The following is an 11849-nucleotide window of genomic DNA, read 5'->3' on the forward strand; positions in this document are numbered from 1 at the left end:
TGTACTAATAGTGTTTGGACAGGAAATCCTGTCTGCTTCTTGTACTATGGATAACCACTAAGAAGATAACAATGTACAATGTATTGATTATCGAAAATGTCCTATTAATCAGCTTTGAAAAAAAAAGTACAAATTCTCTATGATGATTGTAATTGTTATGTATATCTAAAATATACCAATAAAATCTAATATAAAACAAAATAAATCCCCGGCTCTGAAAAAACAATAAAAAATAAACACTAGCAATAAGGCTACTCAGCATGAGTGATTTATAAGCATCAACCTAAGAATTAAACAAATAAGCAAACAAACAGAACAGAAAATGAGAAAGACACTTAAAATGCAACTGAAGACTTCCAGCTCACCAAAGGCCAACCAAGGAACCATGAGACAGCACAATTCAAAACCTGGACTTTCTGAAGTGGTAATAGTGGCAGTAACAAAAGCAGATGACGGGGCCGGCGAGACAGCTCAGTGGTCTACAGCACCTGCTCAGGGACCTTGGTTTGATCCCTGGCACCACATGCTGCACCAGCCCCACCCCCAGGCTTTTTTATTTAAAAAAAATAACAGCTGATGAACCAAGCTCTAAATTAATCACAAATAATTTCTCAGGATACTACAGAGATGGGGACCACAATGAAAGACATGATTAATGATTCTAGAGTAAAATTTTTAAAAATAGAAGAGGAAAATGAGGGACACCCAATACAGCAAGGAGATGGAATCCATGAAACAGATTCAAACAGACATCTAGGAGATTAAAAATTCCACCAAAAGTATACGCAGACGAATGAGCCAATATGAGGACAGAATCTGGGATATAGACAACAGAATTGTGGTTAGCAATCATGGAAAGATTTCTTTAAAAAAGCAAGGGACCACGAGACATCAATCAGCAGCTGCTAGGAGATACAAGGAATAACATTAGATTGATCAAGTCAATGAAAAAGCAGCAGATTGGGGGCCTGACCCTAGCTCAGTGCTTTAAATGGCTGCTTCGACAAAGCAGTCAGGCTCAGGTTGCTGTGGTTTGATCCCCACAACTCCAGCCAGCCAAAGCTGCCCTGAAGGCATTCAGAGCCAAAAAAAAAAAAAAAGGAAGAAAAAGCAGCAGATAATACAAATGACATTTAAAAAAAAAAACTTCACAGAAGTAATGGTGAAAAATTCCCAAGCAAGGAAAAGAATTTAACTTACAGGTAATTGAGGCATTTACAATTCCAATTAGCCATAATCAAAAGAAATCTATTCCAAAGAACATAGTAGTCAAGATTCTCAAAATTCTGCACAACAGTATTAAAAGCTGTTAGAGAAAAAGAAACAACCTATAAAGGAAAGCCCATCAAAATCACTGCATCCCTTAAAAAAAATCATTGCAGACTTCTTGACACAAATCCTCAAGTCAAGAAGCACTTGGAAGGAAGAATTTCAAGCTGGAAAAGAACATAACCTTCAACCCAGATTTATGTATCCCACAAAACTATCTTTCAAAACTGATGTTCTATGATTAAGAATATCTGAAGAAATTCATGACCACCAAACCAGGACTCCAAAATGTTCTGAAGGACATTCTAGAAAGAAGTAACAAGGACTGTAACTCCATGAACCCCAATAGAATGAATCTACCACTCAAGGCAAGCAATCAAATGGGGGGGGCAAGGCTGATGACAGGAAAATAACAAGACAAGGTAAGTCATTACAAATCAGTTGTGAATGGCATCAATTAATCAATCAAAAGAAACAAACTAGCAGAAAGGATCAAGAAGAAAGATCCAACAATATATTGTATAAAAGAAACACATTTAATTCAAAAAGAAATTCACAAATTGAAAGTCAAAGAATGGAAAATAATACTCCACACAGCAGAAACCCAGAAAAAAACAGGGATACCTGTTCTATTTACAAAGTGAACTTTCAGCCAAGACTGATAGAGAGAGACAAAGAAGGCCACAATACCCTTGTGAAGGGAACAATCTGAGGAAGAGATAATTATCACAAATATATATGCAACAAATGCCAGCACACCCAACTTACATATACAAATATTAACAGACATAAAAAATGAAGTAAACACTAATACAATTATAACTCAAAACTCCACTGTCACAAACAGATCTACTATACCAAAAGCAAACAAACAAAAATCAACAAAGATATATCACAACTGAACCATATTTTTGAACAGACTTACTTAGTAGATGTCTATAAAGTTCCACCCCACAATATCAAATACACATTCTTCTCAGCTACCTATGGGATGTTCTCTAAAGCAAACTACGCATTGGCTCATAAAGCATGCTTAAGTAAATGGAAAAGAACTGAAATTATTCCACACATATTATCAGACCATATCACAATGAAATTGGAAATCAATGGAAAAAGAAACCACAACTTCATACACATATGGAAATTAAATAGCATTTTCCTGAACAAACAACGGGTCACAGATGAAATTAAAGAAATTAGACAGTTTCTACAATTAAATCATAATGCCAGTACAATGCACCAGAACTGATGGGATACAATGAAAGCACTACTACCAGGGAAATTGAAAGCAGAAAATTCCTGTATCAGAAAAAACAGAGCAAGCATAAAGATCTTGATGGTGAAACTCAAGCTTCTAGAAACAGAACAGCAAGTCAAACCCAAAGCTTAAAACAAGGATTTATAAAGATCAAAGCAGAAATTGATGCAACAGAGACTAAAAAATACAAAGAATCAATGAATCAAAGAGCTGATTCTTACAAAGATTAAATAAAACTGATAAAACCCTTACCCAACCTTATAAAAAAAAAGAAAAGACCCAGATTTATGGAATTATGAATGAAAAGAGTAAAATTCCAACAGATCCTCCAGAAATCCAGATTATCAAAATCTACTTTCAGAACCTGTATTCTGGTAAGATGGAAAACACAGAATACATGGACAGATTCCTACATACATATAAATCACCAAAATTAAATCAAGAAGCTATAGATTCTAAACAAACCAATACCAGTTAATAAAACTGAAGGTTTAAATTTTTTAAAAATATCATTTACTTGGTACAGGGTTTCACTACTGAAGCTCTAACTCATGGTGATCCTCTTGTCTCAACCTCCCCAGCACTGAGATTATAGGTATGTGCCAACACGCCCAGTTTTAGTGGCCTGCAGGCTGGCGTGGCATGCAGTACCAGGGATCGAACTTGGGTCCTTGCACTTGGCAGGCAGGCACTTAGGCCGCTGAGCTACCTCCCCAGCCTGAAGATATAATTAAAAATTACTTAGCAACAAAGAAAAGCCCAGGACCAGACAGACTCACCAGTGAACCCTACAAGAAATTTAGACAAGACCACGGTGCTACTTCTCAAACTGTTTAATGAAATTGAAAGGGAAATAATACTCTCATATTCATTCCTAGAAAGAACACCAACCAGAAAAGATCCCACCAAAAGGAGAGAACTGATCTGCCTATGAACAGATACAAAAATCCTCAATGACATACTGGGAAACAGGATGCAGCAAACCATCAAGATCAGTCTGTAATCCCAGCACTTTGGAGGCCAAACACATGGATCACCATTGATTTCAAGGCCAGCCTGGCTATATAGCGAGTTCAAGACCAATTTAAATTACACAGTAAAATCCTGTCTTAAAAAAAAAAAAAAAAAAATCTAAAGAATAAAGTATGAACAGAAGTAGTCTGAGCCACTACATTATTAGAATTCTTTTTATTTTTTTTTTAAATTTATTTATTTATTTATTTGAGAGAGAGAGAGAGAGAGAAGCCAGCTCAGCCCCCAAGGGGCAGGGCTGGCTGGCATGTGGTGCTGGGGGATTGAACCGCGGTCCCTGATGCTTTGCTAAGCTTGTTCTAAGTAGGTGCTTTAGACCACTGAGCCATCTCTCCAGCCCTAGAATTCTTTTTATTAATATTTTAATTTTCTATAACAAAATATCCCATAAACTAAAATTAAAGTTAAAAACTGCCCCAAAAAGAAAGGTCAGAAAAAGCTTTCCTTCTTAGCATCTCAAGCCATTGTGTGTCCCCACATAACAGAATTCCTTGGGCAACCACAGGGACAGCAGTTGGCTCCAGGCACCCCATGCAGCTCAGCCCTGCCCCCAGGGCAAGCTGAGCAGGCCACACACACACACACAAAAAAAAGGCTGTTGATTTTCTACACAGAACTATAACTTAAAAGTAACAGTTTTACCTTAAAAAATAAAATAAAATAAAAACCTTTCATTTATTTATTTGGTACAGGGCTTCACTATGCAGCTCAGACTCAGTGGTCCTCCTGTGTCGGCCTCCCTAGTGCCGGGATTATAGGTGTGTACCACCACACCTGGTTTCAGTGGCCAGCACAGTGCAGGGGCGACACAGTATGTGACACCAGGGATAGGTCAATTTGACCCTGAACTGAGATTTGGCAGAGTCCAGACAGTACCTAGCAACACACCGGTTACAGGTTTCAGGTGAGCCGCGCTGGGTGAGGACATAAGGGTGTCTGCATCAGTACTGGACCTCAGACTTCTAATAAGACTATGGAGGGCTGGAGAGATGGCTCAGTGGTCTAAAGCACCTACTTGGAACAAGCTTGGCAAAGCACAGGGACTGCGGTTCAATCCCCCAGCACCACATGCCAGCCAGCCCCGCCCCCTGGTGGGCTGAGCTGGCCACACGCACACACAATAAATAAATGTAATAAATAAAAATAAATAAATATTTAAAAAAAAATTGTCTACAGTGAACACTGTGATTTTACAATTAGAAAAAAAGCGTGCTTTTAAAACTCAAGGACTAAATTCTACTAATAAAAAAATGCGATTTCTAAGGTCTTAAAAAGCAAGGCAACACCAAAATCTGCATTTTAGACTTGTTACAGTACAACTGCTAATCTCAGAACTGGGAAGCATATTTTTTTATTATAATTATACATATTTCAATCAAAATTATGAAATTTAAATTTAAAAAAAGATTGGACCTCCAAAACTTATTCTATTGTTACATCAGAATGTCACTTTTGTCACCTATATTTTAACAGTCTGTTCCACATTAGAAAGCTGACATTTTTTGGCAGTCTTAGATTTTAGGTCTGGTAGAACCACAGAGACAAATAATATACGTGAAAATGGTAATTTCTTAGCTAAACCGTTAATCTAAATAATATACAATATTCATCCACTCTACATGGCTCCAGATTATGCTGATTCGCACAGACCATACATCAACTTTCTTGGGGTTTTGTTTGTTCTGAGGAAAAGTAGTTTAGGTTCAGGTTGGCTTTTGGTTCTGCACTCACTAGTATGGAGTCCAGGCTTGCTCTGAACACGGTACTCCTGCCCACCTCCCACATGGAGGCCTTATGGGTGTCACACCACACCTAAGAAGGCAGAGTTGATTTTCTAAACATGATGAAAGTAACAAAGTCCACAGAATTAAGATTAAGATGTTCTTCCCGCCTGGCTTTAGAAATTGTTTTCTCAGGCAATACAGGAAAGCTCAAAAGTATCTTTAAGCATGTATAACCTTAAGACTTAGTTTTAAGCTTCCCTGTAACTAAAGAAACAATAAAACTTTGAACCTATCCCCAAATTTACTTAAAAATAGGTATAAAAAATGAGTTTTATATACCTACCAAACCTGTTGGCTTAACAGTGTCTATGAAAATCACTTTACTGACAAAAGAAACTTTAAATTCAGTCACATATTTCCAATGTGCAGTCACGCTTACCTGGAGATTTGATGTCCAGCATAGAGGAGTAGGGCGGTCAAAAAATATAAATAAAGCTGAACCAGATGCTGCCTGGGCAAGGTGAGTAACACAACACTTAAGATATAACCTGTGGTAGAAATTAAAAGAAATAAAATATAATTTTAATTCAGCTTCCCAATTAACTATACAAGAAAGAGATTATTTTCCATTTAGAGTTCACCTTCTGAGGCTTTTATATCATTATCAGAGTACATGGAGCACAGTAACATCACTACATTTTTTTTTGTTATTCAAAAACGTTTCGCATTTGACATTTTTTAGGTAATTTTCTGACTCTGTAGTCAAATACAGACACAAAGGTGTAACGTGACTCCTCTTGTCATCAACCTGCCCTCTGCCACTTCTTGTTTTACGTCAATTTTATCTCCTTCTCTAGCGGCAGAGGAAGAACTAGATCTCTCCATGGCTGCCCCTCTCACTGATTTCAACATCTTATTTCTCCAAGTTGAAAACCTTCTCTCTCCTACATCTTCAAATTATTCCACCTGACAGTTTGTTTTTAAAAGAAAGTACAGGGCTCTTGCCCATCTTGGAAACAGAAAACACTTCTCTACAATGATTTCTTTGATTCTAATTTTTTTCATTCCACTGACAAATGTTTCAAATTATCTGTACCCAATACTTCCATTTTGACTCACCTATTTATTTATTTTTGTGGTACCAGAGATTGAACTCGGGACCTTGCACTTACTTGCTAGGCGGGTGCTTATGCCACTAAGCTACCTCCCCAGCCCAATATTTATCTTTTGTAACCATCTATTTCCTTCATTTCCCATAATCTACAACCCCTTTCATCTTGTACTCTGAGAAAACTTGGAGCCCACTTTCAATAACACATCTTGCTTTACCCTTGGTGCTATGGTTTACATGTAGGTGTCCCCAAAGCTACCTGGCAGGGTGTACCTTCTTCCCTGGTTTCTCCCTTAGCATTCTGCTTCCATCTACCACGAAGCAACAGCTTTCCTCTCCCAGGCCCTTCCAAGAGGCTGCTGGCAGGGCTGGGGAGATAGCTCAGTAGAATAAGCACTTGCCTGGCAAGCGTAAGGTCCTGAGTTCAACCCCCAGAACAAAAAAAAAAAAAAAAAAAGAGGCTGCTGACTATGCAAGGACTGAAACTTCTCACTAGGGATCACACTGGTATGATGCCCTTGGGACAAGGAAATGGACCAAGACATTCCTGCTCACCAGCAGAGAAAAACCCCTATAAACCCCATTATTCTTTGGCTCTGTGACATAGATTTCCTCTTATCTTCTAAGGCCTCTTCAACTTTGTTTTCAATTTCTCTGAAGAACAAAAGAAATCTGGTCTAAACCGTTTTTCTATGAAGAATCTGACTCAAAGAATTTATTTTATTGCTTTCAAATTGATATCACCCCATATATGTGTTACGAATAGTTAAAAAGCTCCTACAACAATCACAAAAACACATCCTTATTTCTCAGGGGCCATTCTGTATCTCATGGTGCCCAGAGCCCACGTTCTTAGACTGCACAAGCATAAACTGCTCCCTTCCTTCTCCCTTAACAAGGCAGATCAGCCTCTTTACTATCCAAAACTCTTTTCACTCTTACTCAAAACCTAAGTTTCATCATTCATTCTAGGGGGCTATCCCATAGAATGGAATCCCATAAAGCAGGTAACAATGACACTAACCTAATAGAATGTATAATTAAAAGGCCCCCCAAAATTAGAAATGTAGACATCCTTAAAACAACACTGCTCAATCTATTAATTTTTACTATTTAAACAAGTGACGGTACTAGAGGAAAACAGGGGCCTGGATTAAAATATCACCGGTTAGGTATGGAGCTGGAAGAGTGGGCTACAGGATATACTGTACATTTAAACAGATTTTAAGTTGGTCAGTGGACGAGTGGCTGGAAACAAGGAAATGAAAGTAGTTCTAATCTCTCTATTCTGGGTAATCAAGGCAGCTTATGAGAAATAAAAGCAGAGGGAAAGGTCTGAAGTGATGGAAAGGTGCTAGTTCAGTGACTGAGGGAAGTGTTTGCAAAGGGGCTTAATCTATGGTTACAAGTTTCTTCATTATGGATCAGACAGTAGCTAGGTGCTGGGAATATTGAGATAACAGACAACCCTTTTCTGAATATAAAGTTCACAACCTAGCTGGGAAGAGATGTTAAGTACAAAGAGCCTCAGTGCAGCACAGTAAGAACCATGATAGCATGTGAACTGAATGAACTATGGGTCACAGAGGCAGAACTCCCACCCCAGACTAAGGGGGTTACAAAGCAGTAGAAAGTCAAGTCAGAGACTGGTAGCCAAAATTTTGTGACATCCACCCAACAACCAAAGATGAAAGCGCAAGTTCTAGGCAACATCAGTACTGAAGTCCAAAGGGAAAAAAAGATTCAGAAAAAATGGTCAGAATTAGGAAAAAGGGGGATGGGGAGATAGCTCAGCCACATAAGTGCCTGCCTGGCAAGCACAAGGTCCTGAGTTCAATCCCTAGTACCACAAAAAACAATAAAGAATTAGCAAAGAGAAATGACATTTTCAACAAAGGAAAAGTTGTCCACAGCTTCATAAACGTGAAAAGGCCTACAGAACAAGAACACAAACGAGGCCTGAATTTTACTAGGTCTCTAATGATTTCAGTGATGGCAGTTTCAGCAGAATTTTTATACCAAGCAATAAAAAGAAAATATGTACAAATGTCTAAAACCCATGTGAAAAGGGCCAGCCAGATAGCTCAGCGGATTAAAGTGCCTGCTTCGGCAGACGCAGGAGCCGGGTTCAATCTCCAGTGTGCCCTGCCAGCCCTGCCCTGGGGCACGCTGAGACAGCAGCAACTGAGACTGGATGTGGTGGCACACACCTGTCATCTCAGCACTCGCGAGGCTGAAAACAGGAAGATCACTACAAGTTTGATCTGTGTGGTGAGAGCCTGTAGACCCTGTACTAAATATGATAATAATAATACCCACTTGAAGAAAATATTAATGAAACACTCCAGAAGTATCCAAGACAAATTCTGACGATAGACTGTGTTCTTACACAAAGAGCACTATTAAACTATCACTTTGTTCTAACTTAAAATGTTGCTAATAATGCATCTCAATAAGAGGATTAACAGGTTTTTTGAGGACTACACGAGGTAATTAAGTTCTACAGGAAACAATAAAAACACTGAAGAGTTTCGAAATAAGGAAAATGAAGGGTCTAACTATCAGCTAATAAAATATGATTTAAGTCAATAAATAAAACAGTGCTAATAGTCCACAAAAATGGGCAGATAAACAAAAGACCAGCAAATGTTCAGAATGGAGAAAAATATCTTGTGGAGACTTCTCAATAGTTACCTAGAAAAAACAAAATAGATGTAATCCTCTGTGCATGCAGGTAAGTTCTAAAAGGGACACAGAAATAAGCATGAAAAATGAAAACACTGCAGAATCAGAACATTTACCATGTACTCAGGAAGCATTATTTACTTTGCGAAGATACGCCAATCAAACTAGTCAAGCTGAGAATATCCACTCATATAAACTAAGCCTTCTCTACCCCAGAATGCACTTGAATTCCCAAGGTTTTAAGCCTGAGTATGAATTTCAACTGTAGCATGCCCTAGTCAACTTTGAAAATTAATGTTTCTGGTTATTAGGGAGATTTTTTTCTAATAAATATTTTAATCTTTCAATAAATAATACATGACAAGCACATTTTTAAAACTAGTGTATTTGCTGATTAAGCATTTCAAAATCTTGGCCAAGTACTCACTTGTTCTATAACTGACTGGACTACTTTCCTTAAACTGGCTAACATACAAAACCTTTAATAAAGGGCTGACAACTACAGTGTTCTGCACCCCAAAGGCATCTTACTTCACAGACTTTCTGAGGTAGAACCACGGACGAGAGGTGAGTTTCTAGCACACTGTCTTTGCTATTAGCCCACTCCTCCCACAGTGGCTCGCTTGGTTCTCTCTTAGAGGCATGGGGGTTTTCAGGCTGTTTTAGAACTCAGAAAGTCCTACACATAAAAATATAGAGATCTCACAGAAGGAGAACAACCTTTCACAATTTTACAAAAGATACAAATTGTGAAGAACAAATTCTAGGGATAAAAATATTAACAAAAAACCTCTTTACTATGCCATCAAAACCCCCATCATATACCATATGCAGATTTAGGCAGTGGCAATGTTAATAAAAGTGTCACATTACCTATAAACTAAATATTTATATTAGGGATACTTTTATTCTAGAAGAATGAATTTTATCTGTCCCATGCCTGTATTTCTCGACATTAATTTATTTAATTTTTCATTATTACTTTTACCACAACACTTGAAGTATACCAATTACAATGCCAAGAATGTTTTTTAAGGAAGAAAATATAGTACAGTACCATTGCATACATCTCATTTAACTGAAATGAACACTATCTCCTACTGGTATTAATATTTTAGTTTGTTGGCTTGGGGCTGTAGCTCAGTGGTAGAGTGCCTAGCATGCACAAGGCCCTGAGTTCAATCTCCAGCACCAAAAATAGAAGAAAAAAAAAATTAGCTTGTATCAGGCAACAACACAGAATATTGAACTTAAAAAAAAAAAAAAATCTTACTTTTCCCCAAATAACAAACTTTAAACAAGGACAAATCAGAAGCAGCAAAACATCTCAGTATTCACATTTCATCATTTTAAAAGGCAAAAGGTTTTCTTTTGCTTTCCAGTTATATCTACTAAAATACTGCTTACTTTCCTCTAGCCTCAATAATTCATATGCAGGGGCTGGAGAGATGGCTCAGTGGTCTAAAGCACCTACTTGAAACAAGCTTGGCAAAGCACAGGGACCGCGGTTCGATCCCCAGCACCACATGCCAGCCAGCCCCGCCCCCTGGTGGGGTGAGCTGGCCACACACACACACAATAAATAAATGTAATAAATAAAAATAAATAAATATTAAAAAAATAATAATAATTCATATGCAATAAGGCAAATAACTAAGACATACGTCCAATTATTTAACTAAGGCAAATAAACAACATGGATATACAATTATTTAATTATTAGTAAGCTTAGCATAAGTGAAACTCATTGGACCCAAATTCTGACTACCTACAAAGGCCTAAATCATAAGTTCACAATAAGATTAGAAAATGCGGTGGGGATACTCACCTACATAATGCATATTGAGGACCAAATACTTGTACTGGAACAGAGGGTTGTTACTGAGGCTACTTCTTTGGATCTGCTGGAAGACGGAGCTGACGTCCCACCTGTACAGCACATCCAGCAGCATGATGCTGGGCACCCTCAAGGCCACGTTTAACACCGCCTCCAATTTCTCCTTCGCAGCCATTTTTTCACTTTGTTTTGTTTTTGTTTTTCGTGGAATAGACCTAAAATTCAGGAAACATGGTATGTAAAAAATCAAACTACTTCTAGATAACTTCTTTTGGGTCTAATGTATTACCATATACCACACAAATACTACAATTTCTTAGCCACGTTTGCTTTTAGGTATTCATGAAATAAGCCTCGTACTGTGCTTTTGTATTGACATGTTCAGGTCTGCCCATTATTTATCTGATTAAATGATTACACTGCAAAATTTACTTTTTAAAAAGCTACTAGCTCCAAATATAGGTACTTATTAACAATACGCCCTGTTAGAATACTTTTTGTCCAAATTTGAAAAATAAATTCAACTCTATATAACTGTTAAGAGAGTAAATCTTAAAGACTAGATAAGTGGAAGTCATTCCAAAGTAAGTCTTACAAATCCATGTTTAGCTTGCAGTATCATACATTCTATCCTTCTCCTTATTCACATACAATCAAAACTGAAACACCAAATTTACAATCCAGAGAACTTACAGTGAAAATACAGGTAGAAGGAGCACTTACAATATTGTTTCCTTGAACTATTAACTCTTAAATCCGAAATTCCCTCAATCTAGCTAGGCATACCGGCTACTGGAGAGTCTAAGGCAAGAGTATCAAAAGTTTAACGCTAGCCTGGGCATTAAGACCCCTCTCTCAGGGCCGGGGAGATGGATCAGTGGAATAAGTGCTTCCTTGGCAAGCACAAGGGTCTGAGTTCAATCCCCAGTTCCG

General features: G+C 37.8%; 1 protein-coding gene across 2 annotated transcripts in view; it reads right to left on the reverse strand.

Annotated features, from left to right (window-relative positions):
* The window catches only part of Rnf145 (ring finger protein 145), a 42664-nt gene that overhangs the window by 23989 nt on the left and 6826 nt on the right, over positions 1 to 11849 (reverse strand). For both annotated transcript variants that reach the window (XM_023713172.1, XM_023713173.1), the window contains exons 2-3: positions 10908 to 11131; positions 5723 to 5831 (exon numbers count right to left, since the gene is read on the reverse strand). In XM_023713172.1, the coding sequence (XP_023568940.1) occupies positions 5723 to 5831; positions 10908 to 11091 (293 nt within the window). In that variant the 5' untranslated portion in view covers positions 11092 to 11131. The remainder of the gene's footprint in view (positions 1 to 5722; positions 5832 to 10907; positions 11132 to 11849) is intronic.

Source organism: Octodon degus, unplaced genomic scaffold, assembly GCF_000260255.1.
Source record: "Octodon degus isolate 3935 unplaced genomic scaffold, OctDeg1.0 scaffold00029, whole genome shotgun sequence".
NCBI lineage: Eukaryota > Metazoa > Chordata > Mammalia > Rodentia > Octodontidae > Octodon > Octodon degus.